Source organism: Ziziphus jujuba, chromosome 10 (genome assembly GCF_031755915.1).
Source record: "Ziziphus jujuba cultivar Dongzao chromosome 10, ASM3175591v1".
Classification (NCBI taxonomy): domain Eukaryota; kingdom Viridiplantae; phylum Streptophyta; class Magnoliopsida; order Rosales; family Rhamnaceae; genus Ziziphus; species Ziziphus jujuba.
The window spans coordinates 6,838,539-6,859,690 of NC_083388.1; the positions used below are offsets into that span (position 1 = coordinate 6,838,539).

Sequence of the window (21,152 nt, forward strand, 5' to 3'; positions counted from 1 at the left end):
GAAAAAATTGTGTATAATGCCCAGTAACTAACTCAATCGAATGAAAAAGTTTCACAAAGAGCCACCCTTTTAGACTTGGGCCGGATGATAAGCGTCTTATGTCTTCCACTCTTCTTGGTTCAAAATATTATTAATTCAAAATTATGCTGTCTTTGCAAAATTCATTATTTATTTATTTACTTTTTAAATGCAACACTTCACACACACACACACACACACACACACAAAAGCCTACAATACTTGATGCTTTTATGAGAAATATTTTTTTTTTTTGACCTAAGGAAAAAAAGAAAAAAAAAGAAGAAGCAACAATTGACGTTTTTATTAGGATTGTAGAATAAAGTTTTGGCAATTGCTTTATTAAAAATATATTTTTAGTTAAAAGCATTTAATCGTTAAATATAGATTATCTATTAGAATGTTATGATAGATATTAAAACTCTAAAAAAACAAATTAAATCTTGTTAAATTTATATAAATTTCAAATGTATATTTCAAATCTATACTCTTAAATAGATCTAAAAGCTACTAAAGAAAACCCTAATATGAGAATTTTTGTTCAGATTATACTCGTTAGTTTTTGATTTGTTAAGAACTAAATTTTCACATTATGTTGGACACCTGCTGATATAGGAAGCGAAAGTTACCGTCTATGCAATTAAGAATGTAGATTTTAAATCATTAATTGATGTTTCACTCTACACTTACTACATCAGCAAATTCTCATCTTATATTGGGATTAATAGATTATCAATAATCATATATATAAATATTATATAAAATGTAATCCTTCATTTCTTTCCACTTTCTTCAACTTTTTTCCCCTCAATATTTGGCCTAGTATTTTACCCCACTATTATTATTATTATTATTTTTTTTTTATCTCACTTGTATGCCCTTTGCATTAAACATGCATTAAATTATTCATTTCAAATCAAAGTGTGACAAACCAGCAATGCAAATTTAAGAACAAAAGTAATGCATATTCCTTATAGTTATATATTTAAGCAATGGCGCTCTAAAAACCAGTAATAATATTATGCATGAATTATGATATTATGTCTATGGCTTATATTAAAGACCATAAGAAGCATATATATATTTATATATATATATATATAACCCAATACTTCTTAATGCCATATCTATTAAATCACCATCTACTTTCTTATGCTAGTAATTTCGAATGAGCAAGTAGGGGGCAACAACTAAAGAGGTAGCAAGACTGACTGCAATTGTAGGAATAGCTTGACTTTCATTTTTGATTCAAAAAGTTATAGCTAATAGTAAGTGAGTCCAATAATGTATATCAAACTTATTTTTAATATACATTCTCATGTGTAAGTCCATTATCAAGAAGAAAGAGATTGGACACACATAATAAGATAGAAATTGGGCTTTTACATATGCTAAATAATGCACACAACAATTCAATACAAATACAAATTCAAATGGGATACCAAGAATCGAATACAAGACCTCTCAACGATGTATATCAAATTTATTTTCAAATAAACCCATTAATAAAGAGGAAAGAAACAAGACCTTACACGTGCCAAATAATGCAAGTAACAATTCAACACATAGAAATTCAAATGGGCCAACAAGGATCAAACACAAAATCTCTTGATCACAAGCCTTTGATACCATGTTAAATCACTATCTATTCCAAGAGCTATAGCTAGTAGGAAGTAAGCCCAATAGTACATATCAAGCTTGTTTTCAATAACATCTTGATCATTTTAGTTCCAATAACTTGTTAACCAAGAAAAGGGTGTCACTGCAAAGGAAATGGCAGATAGGGACAGTTCCGGGCTTCACTTTAAGCTGCTGAAAGGCTGCATGTTTAGGGTTCCAAGATGATGTATCAGAGTGACAAACAGCAATTGCAACATCATCTTCTTGCTGATGCTGCATCTTCAGTGGAACCCTATAAGCCTTTGTGTCCTGGATGTCATGGCAGTAGAACACCGCATAAACATAGTTCAGCTTGTGGCACGCTACTGACTTGTCTCCAATCCTCTGTGTTCCTCTTCCTATGGTATATCTTTGTGGCTCTTCTTCCTGTATCCCGGTCGTGAAAATCTCTATCTTGTTCCCTAGCTTTGAAACTCCAAAATCAACTAGGGATTCTAATGAGGTTGCACAGTACTCGTCTTCACATTTTATGGCTGGTGCCTCACACAACTTGAGTGAGTCTTCCATTGCTTTTGCTTCCAAGGATTCAGGTTTGATAGAGAAGTGGGTCAGATCTCCGGTAGCTTTGTAGTTGAGAAAAGGAATGGATTCTGAAACTTAGCGAGGTAGGAATTTTGCCAAGTTGTTGGTTTTGGGAAATATTAACTTCATTTTTTCACCTTCATGCAGATAGGTTTCAAAGAAGAGTCTTGACATCGGAGTGAATAACATTCCTGCCGGTTGCATAGGATACTCTAACTGGTCATTGACTTCTAAGTCCATTCCACTTTTTTATAAATTATCCTCGCCAAAGCCTACAAAACTGTTTTCACTTGCACCTACAGTGATATATTATTTCTTTTTTTGTTTTAGTCTTCATAATCATGAATGTATCTGATCTGCAAATGATATATATGAAACTAAGAAATATATTATTATCATTTTTTGTTGTTTTATTATGAATTTATACTTTACATGCATATATATATATAAGTCTGTGTAACATCATATGATCGCCCCCCCCCAAAAAAAAAAAAAAAAAGAAAACTCTGTACAACATAATAAAATTTTTTAATTTGTTAAATATTTGTTTTTAAAACAGAATTATATATTCGATCACCAAAATTTTTTTCAATAAAATTATGTAAATATTTGATACTTTATCAAAATTTTTATGTGTTAACCAATTGACTGGCTGCTGAAGGATATATGAATAAGCCCACATATTAAGGCAGCTGTCAAAGATGAATCCCGTGTGGGATAAGGCCATACGCTTGCTCTATTGTGGTTTCAACTACTTTTCTGAAATTATTTTGAAAAGCAATTATATATAACCAGTCCCATTCTCTTGGCTAGTGGTGCCTAAGATATCATTGGCGACATATATCCGATAATATGCTGTGGGTTGTGTAAGCTTTATTTTTACATCATATGCAACATATTGCGTCATCCAAAATATCCTAGGCTAGGGGTGGGCTTGAGCAGAGGGCTACAAGATTGAGAGATCAAGGGAGGACAACTTGAAACATGGAGGAAAGACCAACCGGATCTAAAGGGTAAGTGGTTGACAGTTGAAAACATAGGTAAAACAAGAAGAGAGGCGAATGGAGACTAGATATGTAGTAGTTGACAGAGCGGTGGGAGATGCTGTTCAAACTTAGGGTATATATGGAGTTACTGGTGAGAGAAGCGCCAACAAGTTCAAACATATCTAGGTTGAGAAGAATATTTCTAGTATTCTGGAGTACGTGCTCCTTCTTCTAATATAGGAGTGTGGTTTATATGTGTGGACCAATGATGGATCCACAAATTTTGTTTTGGGGGGGCGTGGTTGAATGATAAAATATACGTTTTAAAGTGATAGTAATATAAATTGTTACGTTAAACTAATAACTATGTATTTTTTAAAGTTTAATGAATTCTGAGTTAGGATTTATTTGCTACTATTTTGAACAAATTAAAATGAACTTTATTTTCTTGAAACTTCTATGTAAAATTAAAAGGATAACCATATAAAGGGGAAAAAAAAAGCAACTTCTATTTAAAATTAAAATAGGGATTTTGACCAAATAGGCACCGATAATTATATAAGAACGGAAAATTTAAGTTGAATAATGTTATAAAACAATTTTACATTGGTAAAGTGAGAGTTTCAAGCCCAATATCCGGTGGCACATCCCTCATACAAGCACCACCTGACAAAGGGGGAACGGGGAAAGCTATAAGCCCAAAACCTTCGACCCTTCTTTCTAAATGGGGGTGCCCGGAGCAGCTCATCTTGTCATTTCATCGTTGCTCATTCCCGGTAAAGGAAAATTTAACATTTTCCAAAAAAATATTTTATAATATATAAAATATATGATTTCAGGACACTATTTTATAGAGAGATATTTTGAGAGGGGGCACTATTTATTATTTTTAAAGAAATATTTTTAAAAAAATAGAAAACATATAAAATATATTTTTTAAAAATTGAGGATAGGGACTTGCCTCCGGAGCTCAAGCTAGATCAGCCTATGGTGTGAACCCTACCCTTATATTAAAGAGGAGCATGTGCATGAGAAATATTGTAGTTTTTTGGGTTGGGTTTCTCTTTTTTTTTTTTTTTTTTTTTTTGAATAAATTTAAGTTGACTTTCTTTCAAATTGGAAAGTTTTAATCGATTAGGATTTAAAATTTTACATTTAAATTGTAACGACAAATGTGGGCGGATATAAGAGGCAATGGTATATTACTTAGTATCCAATCCCATATTGTTTGAGTATGGAATAAGAGATAATTCAAATGTAATGATAGTCACATTTATAACGCTGAGGCATTTTCAGAGTGGTTTGCTTCAGGATTTAAAAGAATTCCGAAATTAAGCATGTTCATACAAGAGTAGTCCAAAGATGGATGACCTCTTGGTAAGATTTTGAAAAAAAAAAAAAAAAATCTCATATCGAATGCGTGGCTAAATTAGTGATAATGTTGGCAGAGACAAATTTACCATTGGAAATGGGATGTTACAATAGATCAGAGCTTGTACCCGGTCGGTTGTGTACCAATGATCGGAAGTGGACCAACGAGGACACTGGGCTCCAAGGGGGGTAGATTGTGACAACCAATGTGATGAGTACAAGAGTAATTGATAGGCTACCTGATCTCCAATCCTACATTGCTCGGGTATGGAATGGGAGATGATCTAAAGGTAATGATACTTACTCTAATAATGCAGAGGACTTTTTAGCTTAGTTGACTTCAGGGTTCAAAAAAACTTCAAAGTTAAACATGCTCATGCAAAAGTAGTCCAAAGATATGTGACCTCCTAAAAAACTTTGAACAAAAAACTCCATATTGGACAAAGAGTGATAAGTTTACCAGTAGAGGCTGCAAGAGTAATCTAAAGATGGATGACTTATTGGGAAGTTTTAAACAAAAAACTTCATACCAAATACGGTGGCTAAATTGGAAACAATGTTGACAGAGAATAATAGGTCTATCATAAAAGTATAGTGTTAGAAATGGTATCAGAGCTTATACTCAATCCGAAGTGTGCCACGAAGGATATTAGGCTCCAAGGGGGATAGATTGTGACAACCAATGTGAATGGAAGCAAAAAGAACTGGCAGGCTATTTTCTAATCCGACATTGCCCACCTTTTCAGCCTGGTTGGCTTCCGAAAGAACTTTAAAGTTAAGTGTGTTCAGATAAGAGTAATTCAAAGACAATGATCTCCTGGGAAATTTTGAATAAAAAATTTCATACCAAGAAGAGTGTGATAGGCCACTATTAGAGACATGATGTTACATAAATTGAACCGTGCAATAAGTGATTTCAAGGAAATGATCATATAAGGAAAGGACCACAATACACATGACTCCATAACCAATAAAAGCCATATGTATTAGAAATACTGAATATATATATATATATATATATTGCTTGCTATTTTGGTTGGTTCAGGTTGGGCAGAGGTTAAAAATTCTCCTCCCTGACAATCTAACCAAGAATTTTGTTTTTTACATTATAATAACAGAATTGTATCGAATTTGGAAGGGAAAAAAAAAAATCCAACCCAAATAGGACCAACTAGTTTGGGTTGGTTGCTTTTGCCAATTTAGTTTGGATTTTGCCTACTCCTATCTTGAACTTCATCGTTCAAAAGAATATTTCTCTACATATAACTATCAAGTTTTTGTTTTTTTGGAAAAGAGGCCAAAGTTTAGAATTATTTTGTATTTGTGAACCATATATAGAATTGTATTTTAGATTTTTATTTATTTGATAACAACATTTGCTAATTTCATTGGCTGAAAAATAATTTCTCCACTACATACATCATAAGTTTATAGGGTAAATTTGTTAGAGAAAAATATAAATCAAATGAAAGCTCACCTTCTATTACCTTAACCTTTTGGGATCAGTGATAATTCAACGTGGTATCAAAGCCAGAGATCCAAGAAGTATTGAGTTCAAAACTCAACAACTTCATCCAAAATAAATAAATAAATGAAGAAACATGTATGCACCAAGAAAGAAAACCCAAAAGAAACGGGCCTACATTTGAGACAGAGTATTAGAGGAAAATATAAATCAAATGAAAGCTTACCTACTTAACCTTTTGAGATCAGTGATAATTCAACTAAATTCCATTTAGACCCTTTTAGTTTATCATAATTATATTTAGAATACATGCTTTTGAAAAATCATCACTAAACTTTTTTTAGTTTTCTAGAATCATCAAAATAGACACATCGGTCAATTTTTACTAATTAATTTTAATAGTTAAAAGCCAAAAAGATATCAAAATTAGTATATTATAATTGAATAATATTGTGAAAATACAATTTTAGCCTCTAATTATTAAAATTAACCAGTAAAAACTGAGAAATGGGAGATTAGTTATAATTTTTCAAAAATATAGGTTATGTATAATTAAGGCAAAGCTAAAAGGTCTAAATGAAATTTTTCTTAAATTCATAACAATGAAAGGGAGAAAAACCAATTAAAAAATTTATTCATCACATTATCCAAAAGTTCTTGTACAGATATATCTAGTAAAATTTTGATACGGTTATCAAGGATTTTGTAAGAGACTTATAACAATCTCTCATGAAGGAAATCACGAATGAATTTTGTTTGAGACACAATTAAAGACAATGGTTTACCTAGAAACTATTGTCTATTATAGATTATATGGATAATGATCTTTATAAGAATCGTCATCTGTACTAGTGTTCCAAACAAAATTCATCCATGATTTCTCATATGAGAGAATAATTATATGTTTATATATACACACACACATATATATATATATATATATATATATATATATATATATATATATATATATATATATATTTATCCACTTTGGAAAACTAATTGAACTTTCACACATTCTATAATCTTAATAGGCTTTGTAACATGTCGAATCTCCTCATGAAGAGTCTCCAATTAAGGAAGAATGTTTAAATAACAATATAAGGATATTTTCAAGGGCTTTCCCATGCAAGGTCATCTTCATTGGTCACGATGCGGCCGAGTGAGGTAAGATGTTGAATATCAAGAGGAGAATGTAGATCCTCAATTTTGTAAAGACGGAGATCATTCAGATTGGAGAAATTAAGGAGGAAAAGAGAAATTTGATGATGATCCTCTCTTTTCTTTTTTCTTTTTTTCTTTTTCTTTTTTTCAATTTACTGAAATTTGAAATTGGCAAGGTCCTAAAAGTAATAACCCCACAACAAAATGTGAGGACTTGTATTGTCAAGGTCTTATCTCATCCATGTTCAAAAGAATAAAAATAGTTGGGTACAGACAGGCCCATTTGCACGTAAAAAAGCACATCTTGGTCTTAGAGGGAACACAACCATTTATTTAAAAAATTACAATTTATGGAAACGATGGAATCAATTTCTATCAGGCATTCAGATTCAAAAGGGTATTCTTTGATGAAGTGAGATTGGTTATCTTGGTATAAATCATTTATACTTATACCTAAGAGATTATCGATATTGATGCTAGATCGTGAAAAAAATATTTTAAATAATCAAACAAGAATATTCTTCTGACTCTGTTGAATTACCGGAATTACTCTCATTCTAGATTTGGATAATGCTTCCACATCACATATGCTTTTAGCAGACAAAAAAGCAACTTACACTGATCAGTGCATAATGAGATATCGATATACTTGTTATCCTTTTAATAAATAATATAATAAAAAATTGGTGGATATATGCTTAAATATATAACCACCACAAAACTCCGTTGGCTATTCAATTTTTTGATAAGGCTGTTCAAGCTGAAGTTAAATACATTTATTTTGCTCATATTTCATTCTAATTTGTTGTTAGAAAAAGTTTTGGTTTGCATTCACATCTGTACATATTGAACTTACATGTAAGTTTAGGGTGATTTATCTCTTACATATTATTTCCATGCAAGTTTTAAGCCTACAAGTTCAATACTCATGATGAAACTTGCCTACAATTGCAAATAGAAGACCTTGAACAAAAAAATTGTGTTTATAAAGCCCAGTAACAAACTCAAGTAAAATTTTCTAAAATATGTGAACGGAAAAAAACCCAAAAAGAAGAAGAAGAAGAAAGTATAGGGCTTTTACTCATTTCACATAAAAATGTAGTCTGCAGAGCAATTTAGGTCTCTTATTTAGGTCGTGTGAAAGAAGCCCTCAATCTAAAAAAAATAAAAAATAAAATAAAATGTCGCGAAGAGCTACTTTTTTAGACATGGGCCGGATGATAACCCAGGAATCTATGTCTTCCTAGTTCAAAATTATGCTCTCCTTGCAAAATTCAATATTTAAACCGCAACACTTGACGATTTTATTAAAAACCTTTCACCTACTGATCTAGCAAGAGAAGGTTGCCAGTTCCTCAGTTAAGATTCTAAATCTTAATCATTAATTGATGTGTCACTTTTTACACTTTTTATATTTACTATATCAGCACAATACATTCTTATCTTATGTTGGATTAGTAGATTCATAACAACCATATATGTATATAATATATATATGATCGATATAAAAATCCATTTCTTTCCACTTTCTTCAACTTTTTTTTCTCAATGTTTAGCCTAATATTTGTTCGCTTGTATGCATGCCTTTTGCATTGAACATGCACTGAACTTGTACATTTTCATTCAAAGTGTGATAAACGTTGTTAATTGTCCTATCACATTGTTCATTCAATTTTGAGAACAAAAGTATTGCATATTCCTTATAATTATATATTTAAGCAATGGTGCTTTGTAACCGGTAATAATATTGTACATGATTGTCTTCCAAAGTACAAATAATGTAAAACAATCCAAAAACTAGATAAATATACATGATATATGCATGATTAGCACAGGATTTATGAAAAAACTACATATATAACGTTCAAACATAAATGACATCCTAGTTATAGTCTATAGAAATCAACACAACCCAAACACTATTCAAGACAATATATATTTTAGGTCTTTGACTATATATTAAAAGGAACATATATAATAAATCCCACTCCTTGATTTTTGATCACTTGTTAACCAAGAAAAGGGTGTCACTGCTAAGGAAATGGCATATAGGTACAGTTCCAGGCTTCACTTTAAGCTGCTGAAAAGCCTCATTCTTAGGGTTCCAAGCTGATGTATCAGAGTGACAAACAGCAAGTGCAACATCACCATCTTCTCGTGGCTGCTGCAGCTGCTGCTTGAGTGGAACTCTATAAGCCCTTGTGCCCTGGACCTCATGGCAGTAGAACACTGCATAAACATAGTTAAGCTTGTGGCACTCCACTGACTTGTCTCCAATCATCTTTGTTCCTCTTCCAATGGTGTATACATGTGGATCTTCTCTCTGTACCTGGGTTGGAGAAATTATCTTTATCTGGTTCCCTAGCTTCGAAACTCCGAAATCTACAAGAGATTCTAATGAAGTTGCACAGTACTTGTCTTCCCCATTCAGGGCTGGTGCCTCACACACCTTAAGTGTGTCTTCCATTGCTTTTGCTTGCAAGGATTTGGATTTCATAGAGAAGTGGGCTAGAATTTCCGGTAACTTGGTGGTTGAGAAAGGAATGGATTCCGAAACTTGGCTAGGTAGGAATTTGGCCGAGTTTTTTATTTTGGGAAATGATAACTTCATTTTTGAACCTTCATGCAGATCACTTTCAAAGAAGAAAGACTTGACATCAGCATCCGAGTGATGAACGCTCACGCTTCCAGGAGGAGAGGCATAAGCTAGGCTGGGACTGATGTCTGGTTCCATTTCTACTTCTTTGCCAACGCCTACATAACCATTTTCCTTTGCACCTACAATGATATATATATATATATATATATATATATAAAAACATGGCAATCATTCAGATCAAGAAAAACTTGTCCAAGATTTGTCCAAAATCAAATTATATATATATATATATATATATCCGCTGGCTTATTATGATAACTTGGCTATATGCACTAAATATAAACATAACGTAACGCAAAAAATTATAAGTAGTTGATCCTTCCAGGATTTTGGACAAAAAAGCGTCACTGCATCTGATTTCTCTCTTTTTTGTTTTAATCTTCAAAATCAGGAATGTAACAGAGGAATTATGTGCAGGGCACATGACATTTAAAGAAAGGTAATTTACGTCTTTTTACAATAACTAATTAAAGATTTAGGAAAGAGGGGCTGTGACTGTCAAGAGAGAGAGAGAGAGAGGACTCGAACAGTAAAGGCCACCATAGAAAGTTAAAATAACCATGATGCGGCAACAACAATTGGCTTTACTTTGATGTTCGTTTAGTCTCTGCAGGTCAAGCCCACAATAAGAAAAGCATGAAATCTCGAAAGGGCAGCTGGGTCGAAATAGGCTTGCATGGCTATCATACGCACCACAACTAACACTGCAGCCCCACCAACTGCTATCCCTACCGCCAAATAATCGCCTTCCGCCATCCTAAATCAGTGCAAATACTGGAAGTGTAATCTCTATTTAAAAACAAATTATTAGAGGAAATGTGAAAAGACACAAACTACCCTTGATTTAGTGTTTTGTGGGCTGCACTGCACTTCATTACTCTGTTAATTACTCTGACAGAAGAAATGCCAAAGACTAATAAGGGTGCAAGCTTTTGATGTAAAATATCAGAAAAAATAAATTAGGATACAAGGTGTGCAAATACCAATATAGTTTATAGTTTGAGGTGCCAACAATAGCGTTAATATCCCCCAAACCAAAAAAAAAAAAAAACAAACATGTAATAAAAAATTGCTGTTTTTTATTTTTTTGCTTTTCATCCATTTGAAACTTGTCGTTAAATTTATTCATTGTTATTGCAATTTTTTTCCCCTTTACATACGTAATTTTCAGATAATTTAATATGTAAATTAATTTTCTTTCAAGAAAATATAGTGAAGGCATGAATATTTCTTTTTCTTTTTCTTTTTTAAATAAGGCATAATAAATTTACAAAACAGAAAGAAATATTAATGTATAAATTTACATGCTTTATTATCTGCTAGTTTATTATGTACTAACTAATGGTAGAAGTAAATTAAAATTTGTAAGAAGCATTAGAAGTACAAACCAGCCGGCTGTAATAAATCCCAAAGAGCTTTGGGCATGGCAGTAGTTGGTAAAGCCGAGTGCCAGTAAAGCTCCATTTCAGAATTATAAGCATAGGCATAGCTTCCAACCGCTGCAACCAGCTGCATACCACAAAATTATGACCAAATTATAATGGTTTTATCAACTTATGATTATCATCAAATATTCAACACGCCTTCCATAACATATATACCTATATTGAATTGCTATGGTAAGGGAAGATACTCACCAAATGTGCATCCTTTGAGGTGAACACCTTCCCCTACCTTAGAGCTGTATTTATATACTCATTTTGTCACATATTATGATTTTATCCTAAGAAGCTGCCATATCAACCATTTAATTTTGCTTTTAGAAGATAGATTCAGCTGGCCATGATAATATTCTTTAATTTAAAAGTATTTAGATAGATGTGATAATTACCTTAAGTTATTTGATTTGCAGGATAACTAACTAATTAACTATATATAGAGGTAAAAGGTAATGATTTATTGGAAATATGTTCTCTAACTATACATATAGAGAAAGAATAATGATCTATTAATAACATGTTTTCAATATAAGATAAAATGTTTTGATGCATCCAATATTAAATATATATGTTATTTCAATTAATGATTTAATACTAAAAACTTCTGGTAGTGCAAATATTAACCATTAATACTTCTTATTCCATTATGTATTCAATATAAGTGGAAACCATATTCTCAATAAATTTAAACTATAAATATAGTTTTTTCTTTTTTATGGACATCTCCAAATTCAGAAAACATATTGCCTTATGTATATCTACAAGTTAAAAATTTGACATCTACATGATAAAAAAGTTATATACATATAAAGTCCATTTATAGTATGAACGGTCCATATGAAGACTTTCAATATTAAAACGGTTTTTAAAGAAATCATAGTCAATACTATCACATAGAAACGAATATTGATGATTGTTTTTGAAAAAATCATTATTAATACTATGGTTCGCATGCAGACCATCCGTACTGTAAAATTTATTTAGATGCAAATAGGAAATATATATAAGGATGGGTACTAAAAGCTTACATAAACATAAAGGAAAAAGCACTGCTGAAACTGCATGGTGTCTTAATTAACAAACTAATAAGAAAGGATTTACCCCAAAAAAAAGAAAAAAAAAATACTAATAGGGAAGGATTTCCCTGCTTTTCAAAAAGAAAAAAGAAGAAAGAAAGAAAAGGATGATTTGCTTGCATATGGAGGAGTTGAAGTAGGCTAGCTTTTATAGAGAAGAAAAGCTATACCCCGACATATCACATATTTTCTGCAGCAGTATGAATTGAATTATTCAATTTTGAATTATTCTCAGCATATATATGCGCATGAATGTTATATCAATTTTGAATTATTAAAGAAATTCTGTAATTATATGACAATTAATTTATCAAAAATTTTGTGTGTCGCCGTTTCACTGGCTGCCGAAGGATGTTGATAAGCCCACTTAACAAGTGGCCTTCAAAAGGTTGATCCACCATCGGATAATTCTCCACGGTTTCAATTACTTTTCTGAGAACTTTTTGAAAAGCTATTATATATAATTATCAGGTTTTTGCTTTTTTGATTTTCTTTCGGTTTTTGTTTTTCTTATTATTTTGAAAAGGATTTTTCCTTTTTTTTTTTTTTTTTTTTTAGTTTTTGGAAAGGATGCCAAAGGTCAGAATTATCTAGATTTTGAGAACCAAAGGATTGTGTTTTGGATTTTTATTTGATGATGTCATTTGCTGATTTCATTGCCTTGCCCATTTATGGCATCAAAAGTTCACAACAAAGAGAGGGGAAAAACAATTGAAAAAAATGGTAAAATACATTTTATCTACGTGAATTTTTACCTTGTTTTCCAATTTACCATCTCAATTAAAATTTCAACACATTGCCACCTATATTATTTCTTTGTTGTCGTTTTAATACAATTTATAACACCGTTAGGGAAAAGCAGTGGAAAGCCACCATGTGTACCTCATATGACAGTGATCAGAGCATTTGATGGAAGAAAAAATTGTCTTTGGGTTTCCATGGCTTAACGAAGAGACGCAAAAAATAAAGTGGTTTTTGGTACCCCAAAAAAAAAAATAATTAATTAATTAATTTTCCTTCCTGCTGATATTTTCCTTAACAGAAGATTTTTAAACAAAGGATTTAAAAGGAATAATTTCTTAACTAATAATTGACTCTTTTTTTATTATTTTAAGTCCGTACTGTGGATTTTCATATATAGCAATTGAGGTAGCAAAAGGAACGGTGGTCATACACTTCAAAAAGTGTGGAAGGAGAATCACACACTCTAAATCATACATCCTGTGGCCAGCGGCATCTTAACCAAGTTGCTGGACGGATTGCTGTTGCAATCTAAATTACGTAGCAACTTCAGAAGGTTCAATTTTTGAATGAAGAATATACAGGAAAGCTACAAATTGTGGCAAATCTTATTGCTTTTATTGAGAATAGGGTTTTTATGATTATGCTAAAAAAATAAATAAATATAGGATTTAAAAATCCTTTATTAAATAAAATAGGAGTGGGGAATGAAAACCAAAGTTTTTTTTTTTTTTTTTTGTGGGTATTTTTCTTTGTTTCTCAGTCATGGAAAACCAAAATCAATTCAAAATCAATTTTTTCTTCCATCAAATTCCCTTGAGTTTGGCCATGTGAGATGCACATGTTAGCGTTCTGTAACTTTAACAGTAGTTTGAAATTGTATTGAAATGACAACAAAACAATAAGTATAGGTGGCAATCTGTTGAAATTTTTAATACAGGTGGTAAAGTGAAGAATAAAGTAAAAAAATTATTCATCACATTGTCGAAAATTTCCTCTTAAAGATGTATCTAGTTGGAATTCTTAAAACTCCAAATAATTCTATACATGTTCATATATATATATATATATATATAATACGTACATATATTTGCTTGCTATATGCGATAATAATATTTGTATTATTATATATATTTTGCCATGTTGTAGTCCGTTAGTATGAAAATTTGTCATACTAACCCAACCTGCCACTCCATTTTTGCTTTTTCAAAAAAAACAAAAAAAAAAAAAGTTCCTTTAGGTCAGCAAGTGGGTGGGGAAAGAAACAAAAAAAGAGAGAAAGATAGAGAAATTGTGTGAAAAAAAATTTAACAGGTAGTGTTTGTCGGTATCAGCAAGAAAAGAGGAAATGGATATATATGCATATTCATTTTCTTTGCATTTTGGTCAGTTATTTTTAGTCTCCTTGTCTTTTTTTATTTATTTTTTTTTTTTTTAAGTGAAGAAAGAGAGTGACATGTTAAGTGATGATTTAAAATTTAAAACTTCATTGACCAAATGGCAACCTTCACTTGCTAGGTCAGTAGTTAATAGATGGAATTTAATTTCCAAAAAAAAAAAAAAAACCATTAATGGTCTATTTATTAAGTCTATATATTTAAAAAAAAAAATTGGCATACAAGATTAATAGACAATTTTTTAAAAAAAACATATGTAATGATGCTGTCTGTTCAGTTGAAATAACATTAAAAAAAATACAAAATATATGACAAATTTTTTATCTGTGAAAGATCTATTAAATAATATGAGTTATAAATTCAATCTTTCTCCTTTTTTCTTATATTCACAATCTCTTTTTCTTTATCATATAAGTTTCAATTGATAAAATTATTGGAGATGCTTTGAGTATAATCAATATATAGAAATTAAAAGCTTTTAACTAAATAAACTATTTTTAATAAAGCAATTGCCAAAACTTTCGTCTACATTTCTGATAAAAACGTCAATTGTTACAATTCTCTCTTTTTTCTTTTGTCAAAAAATTGCTTTTAATAAAAAGTTCTAAATGTTGCAGTTTAAATAGTGAATTTTGCAAGGAGAGCATAATTTTGAATTAATTAAATTTTGAAACAAGAAGACATAAGGGTCTTGCGTGATCATCCAGCCCAAGTCTAAAAGAGTGGCTCTTTATGAAAACTTTTTTTAAGTCGAGGGTTTCTTTTCGCAAGATCTAAATTGCTGTTTATATTGCATTTTTATGTGAAATGACTAAAAATCTTTGTTTGTTCTTTCTTTTTTTTTTTTTGTTTTTTAAGTGTTAAACATGGTCAGTTGGTCATCAATTATGATTAATTGATTTTTAATTACAACATATATCATATTCAACCACAAACTACTTGTACATATCTGACAAAAATTATTTAGTGATATACAGTAGTGGGGAATTTATGTTGTGGATAATAAAATTAGCTCAAAGACATACGACAGAATCATGATTATTTATTTTTAATATGGTAATGGAGAGTAAGAACTAGTGGTTATAAAAACTAGTTCTTTTTATGGCTGGTTACAGATCAAGTTAGTCAACTACGATCAACGACCAAAACATGGCTTTAGCTACTTGATCAAGAATTAGTCTCAACTATTTGAATCATAACCACCAGATGTGGTATCAGATTTTAATATCATGGATATTATGGAGTGAAGTTTTTGGATGTTCGTAATTCAAATAACAACAGCTATAATTCACATTTGAATAACTATCATTTATTTGAATAAAGCAACAATTGCGGACATATGATAAAGTCACATGATAATCTCATGGTTTGAACTAAAATTTGTCATCTTCAAATATTCAGATGCTCCTATAAATATTCCATGGTTTTCATAAGACGATATGATCTCAAAATTCTCTTTACCATTTCTATTACTAAACACTATAAGTGGACGACTATCTGGTTGATGAGCGTTGATCTGTCAAATTGATGAAGATATTTTGGAGGTCAAATTAAAGCATCAACAATTTATATATAATATATCTATATATACACATATAAACATATATAAATATACACACACATATATATATATATATATAGGAGGAGACTACAATGCGATCTGTTCACATTCAGTCAGCACCAAAAATGATATTTTTTTATAAAAAAAAAAATATCGGCTTTGCTGTATATATGTATACAGTTATATACAGCAAAACCAACATTTTTTTTTAAAAAAAGTATCGATTTTGGTATATATACAGTAAAGCCGATGTTTTTTTTAAGCGTCGACTTTTAAATCTTAACTTTTGATGTGATTCAAAAGCTCATAAAAAAAAAAGTTGATATTTGAACATCAAATCACTTTTATATAAGCTTCACTTTATATAAATTTTCCAAAGTCATCAATGAGACAAAAATTTAAAAAACAAAATCAATCAAACATAGTTCAAAGAAAGTAATTTATAATACAATGTAGAAAATTTACAGAATACACCCAAAATTAAATATATTATTTTAAAATTGGGTTGATACAAGCCAAGATACCAAAATTAGAGGGACCAAAACGTTTAAAATTCCAGAATGCTCTCCAAATGCCTAAATATCTAACAACCAAACTAACTTCCTAACCAAAATAATTGGTTAATAACAATAATAAATAAATGGATAGCAACATTCTTATCTTATGTCGGAATTAATAGATCCCCAACAACCATATATATATATATATATATAGAGATATGTATATGTATATGTATATATTATACGATATAATCCTCATTTCTTTCCACTTTCTTCAACTTTTTTCTCAATATTTAGCCTAATATTTTACCCCATTACAATTTTTTGCCGCATTGAACATGCACTAAACTCATACATTTCCATTCAAAATGTGATAGACGTTATTAATTGCCCTAGCACATTGTTCATTCAATTTTAAAAACAAAAGTAATGCAAATTCCTTGTAGTTATATATTTAAGTGGTGGTGCTTTAAAAACCAATAATAATATCGTACGTGATCATCATCCAAAGTACAAACAATGTAAAACAATCCAAAAACTAGTGTGTGTATATACATATATGATATTATACGTACAAATCATCAATATCAAAGGATTTACGACAAACCATATTATCATACCGGGATTAAGACATAGGCCACTAAGACCTATGCTTGAGCGTCCATTTTATTGGGCCCTAAAAATAAATTAAATTACTTTCCCAATGCATGATAGCTTGTAAAATATTGCTAACAATATTTATTAACGTAGCTTCAACATAAAAAAAATTTTCAAAATTGAAATTAATACAATTTTATTTTAAAATTTTAATTAGAAATTTTTCATCTCGAGAAAGCTGGAAAATTAAATTTTATATAAAAAATCTATTTTTCCAAAAAAAAAAAACTAATATTTAATTAAAACCACAAGTAAGTTTTTTTTTTGCTGCTTAGAGTCTCAAAAATGGTTAAAACGGCCCTGGTTGCATGTCTCCATTGTTTCTATTTCCAGTTCAAAGCATTTGGGTTTAACAGAAAAGTAGGTCAAAATGTCTTGGTAACAAGCTTTCTACGGCATTGACTTAGGCTACTTGGTCAAGTGTGGTATCATAATTTCCGCATAACCTTGGAACTATACTTGGAACTATATTCCTAAATGCTTAAATGCATATTTAAATTTCAGCCTTTTGAAGTAACATAATAACTAATAATAAGGCCTTAATGGTTTTGGACAAAGAATTCATATCCACACACACACACACATATATATAAAGAACATATATATATATATATATATATGGATACTTTATGATGTGGACATACATTTTTTTTTTATCATGGAAACGTTTTTACAAATATGATAATTTTTAAAAAAATCATCATCTTTGTCTAATAATATTGACGACTATTTTTTTTAAATCATCGTCTTTTTGAACATTTATATGATAAAAAAAAATGTAGACACGGATACCATAAAATGATTATATATATATATATGTGTGTATGTGTTTGTGTTTGTGTATGTATATATTTGCTTATATTTGTGTATATTTTATTATAAATTTTGTGTGTTAATCTTGCAAATCTTAGAAGCAACATTAGAAAGACAAGCCCATGGTGCATGGCTGTAAATTGTCTAGTAGAAGTTTGGTTCTAAGACAACCCAGTAATATTATATTAGGAAATTAGGATATCAAAGTCTTACAAACAATATGATATCATCCAACACTTCACACACCATACATATCCAACAAATCCATACACCTCAAACTTTGCACATGATCTCAGAAGCCATAGCCTTTTATTTTTGTATTTTGGCCATTTGAAGCACCAATATATATATATATAGGATAATATAATTTTACTACGATTGGAGAAACCAACATTGCGATTTGTTCTAATATTACTTATTAGCAACCGTCACGAGAAGGGTGTCACTGCGGATGAAATGGCAAAAAGCAGTTCCAGGCTTTACTTTAAGCTGCTGAAACGGCACAATATTGGGATCCCAAGATGAAGTTTCAGTGTGACAAATAGCAACTGCGAAATTCTTCGATATTTTTGCACCATAATCATCAACACCAACCTTCTTTAATGGAACCCAATAAGCCTTTGTGCCATAGATCTTATGACAGTAAAACACTGCATAAGCAAAGTTCTCCTTGTGACAGATCACTGACACATCTCCATTTTTCAACTCTGTTTTCTTACCAATTATGAATTCTTGGGCCTCTTCATTCTCTACCTCTGTCACATAAACATCCACTTTGTTGCCGATCTTTGAAACCACAAAATCAACTAGTGATTCTAACGAAGTTACACAGCGTCTCTCTTCCTCTTCTGGGAATGGTTGTTCACAGTCTTTGAGTACTATCTCCATTGTTTTGGCTTCCAAGGATTTCGGGTCGATTGCAAAGTGGGCAAAGATTTCTGGTAACTTGGTGCTTGAGAAGGGTATTGATTCTGCAACTTGGCGTGGTAAGAATTTGGTGATGTTCATGGCTTTAGGGAATAGCATTTTCACTGTCCGTTCTTGTTGGATATCGGATACTAAGAAGTAAGTCGCATCCACACTAGAGTGAGGACGAACATCTATGTTTCCTCTGGGGTCATAGGCAGAGCCTATAATACAAAGAACCAAAAAAGATTTTTAAAAAAAAAAAATTGTTAATTTTACCATTAAATTTTAGAAAATATATGCCATTAGAGATCATGAATCATAATGAAGAGAATATATCTTCTATAATTTCTATCAAGGGTCAAGGCAACTTCATATGTAAATATATATATATATATATATATAATGTGGGCTTGTACCCTGGATTATATGTAATTCAAGGGAGTATCTACTAGAAGTACAAACCAGGTGGCAGTAGAAGATCCATCAGAAGTTTGGGCATGGTTGTATTTGGTAAGGCTGACTGCCAGTAGAGAAGCTGAGAAGGAGGATTATAAGCATTGCTTCCAACCATTTCAATCTGCAGCCACAAAAACCAAAAAAATTGTGATCCATATCATCAATTTTAATTTTCATGCTTTATAGTCAAACTCATATTATGTTATTACCCTCTCTTTACGTTTCTAACCAATAATTCCATTGTAAGGTGCGCGAATGCTTACACATGATTCATGACCCCTTTGAACCCAGAACCTGGGGTTAGTTGCCTTATGACCATAAGTCATTGTCATTTTTGGGATTTTTCCATGGAGAAATTTCCACTGGCTATATGCATAAAACTTTATTCCAAATTTTTATGGGTGAGCTCCTGAATCATAAATTCTAATTATGTATCATCAGTGATATCTCTTACTAATTCTCTTAAAAGAAGAAGTCTGTATATAAGTTCTACCCCACCCCCCACCCCCAAAAGAACTTCTATGTTTTAGTCAAAAAGAAAAAAAAGTAAAAAGATCAATTATAGAAAGTTAATGGACATAATTAGTCTAATATATAAAATTGCATAAATCAACAAAAACAAATGAATTTCGGAATGCTAGTCTCACCATTTGGTGGTCTGCTTGTACATTTTGTTGACCTGCTGATGTTTCTGCATTAAGTGCCTGCAAATTCAATTTAGTACATCAGTCAACGAACATACTAAACTCTCGCTCGCTCTCTCTCTCTCTCTCTGTCTGTTTTGTGGGTTTTTTATTTTTTATTTTTTTTAAAGGACAGAAAATCATGTGTTGTAAATTTCAAACTAAGCAAAAGCTCAAATGGAGAAGATCAAATTTAGAAGAATATACATAGATAACAGACTTGTAACTTAGAACCAGAAACGACAATATTATAAAGTCAAAAATATAGGCCATCACTAAGCAATTCCACAAAAAAAAAAAAAAAAAAAAAAAAAAAAAAGAGGACTGCCTTAAAAGGTTGAAAATCAAACAGAGTTAACTAAGAGATGTCGAAGGTGAATAGATTTTGGTTCTACCTGGATTTCTGCTATTAAGAGAAGTATGAAAGCCACACATGACATGAAGATGGTCGGTCTTCTAGCCATTGCTGTGTCTCGGAACTTGGAGAAAAACAAAACTGATCAAGTAACCAGTCAGTCGAGAAGAGAACAGTGAGCTGTTATTCACCTCATATATATTTATGCTAGGCAGGCATGGCCACATGCTTGCAACAGATGGACCGGCATTTAATAATGTTAAATATTATTTTATTATTTTTTATTATATATAAAATTAAATAATTTAATTTATCTAATAAAAATTTATTAACTTATAATATCCATTTAAGATATTACAACTGATATTATCAATTTTAAAAAAAAATTATTTAAAAATAAATAGTATTGAGAATTAAAATTAATATGCATAAATCTGTATATATATTAATATTACTATTATTTTTTATTGATAAATTTTAAATATTTTTATTTACAATAGGGTAAAACAATTTTGATCCTTTTTTTTTTAAATAAATGAGACTATTCGGATAGGGATAAGCAACTTCATGTATATTTTTTAATATTTATATACATATATATATATATATATGCTGATAATTTTTATATCCAGATTTGAAATTCAAGAATTAAGATTGAAAAACAAATAAGATATAAAAATAATTGGATGGTTGAAAAAAA

General features: G+C 30.7%; 3 protein-coding genes across 4 annotated transcripts; all 3 read right to left on the reverse strand.

Annotated features, from left to right (window-relative positions):
* Positions 1-1,278: 1,278 nt before the first annotated feature.
* LOC125419909 (BURP domain protein RD22) lies at positions 1,279-2,504 on the reverse strand. The gene is given in 1 exon segment (XM_016018218.2): positions 1,279-2,504. A coding segment is annotated over 1 exon segment (723 nt). The 5' UTR covers positions 2,461-2,504; the 3' UTR covers positions 1,279-1,737.
* Positions 2,505-8,987: 6,483 nt separating this feature from the next.
* Positions 8,988-12,547, reverse strand: LOC125418101 (BURP domain-containing protein 3). 2 transcript variants are annotated; one of them, XM_048466282.2, is made up of 4 exons: positions 11,503-12,249; positions 11,254-11,374; positions 10,454-10,622; positions 8,988-9,984 (listed from the first exon to the last, which is right to left on the reverse strand). In XM_048466282.2, exons 1-4 carry the CDS (start codon positions 11,511-11,513, stop codon positions 9,209-9,211), a joined length of 1,077 nt encoding a protein of 358 aa, XP_048322239.2. In that variant the 5' UTR covers positions 11,514-12,249; the 3' UTR covers positions 8,988-9,208. The 2 variants fall into 2 exon arrangements, with proteins under 2 accessions (XP_048322239.2, XP_048322241.2); XM_048466284.2 differs by lacking the exons at positions 10,454-10,622; positions 11,503-12,249 and adding an exon at positions 12,333-12,547.
* A 5,656-nt stretch (positions 12,548-18,203) lies between these two features.
* On the reverse strand, positions 18,204-20,652 carry LOC107410868 (BURP domain-containing protein 5-like). The gene is made up of 4 exons (XM_016018354.4): positions 20,493-20,652; positions 20,062-20,118; positions 19,421-19,535; positions 18,204-19,179 (listed from the first exon to the last, which is right to left on the reverse strand). Exons 1-4 carry the CDS (start codon positions 20,559-20,561, stop codon positions 18,461-18,463), a joined length of 960 nt encoding a protein of 319 aa, XP_015873840.3. The 5' UTR covers positions 20,562-20,652; the 3' UTR covers positions 18,204-18,460.
* Between the last annotated feature and the right edge of the window lie 500 nt (positions 20,653-21,152).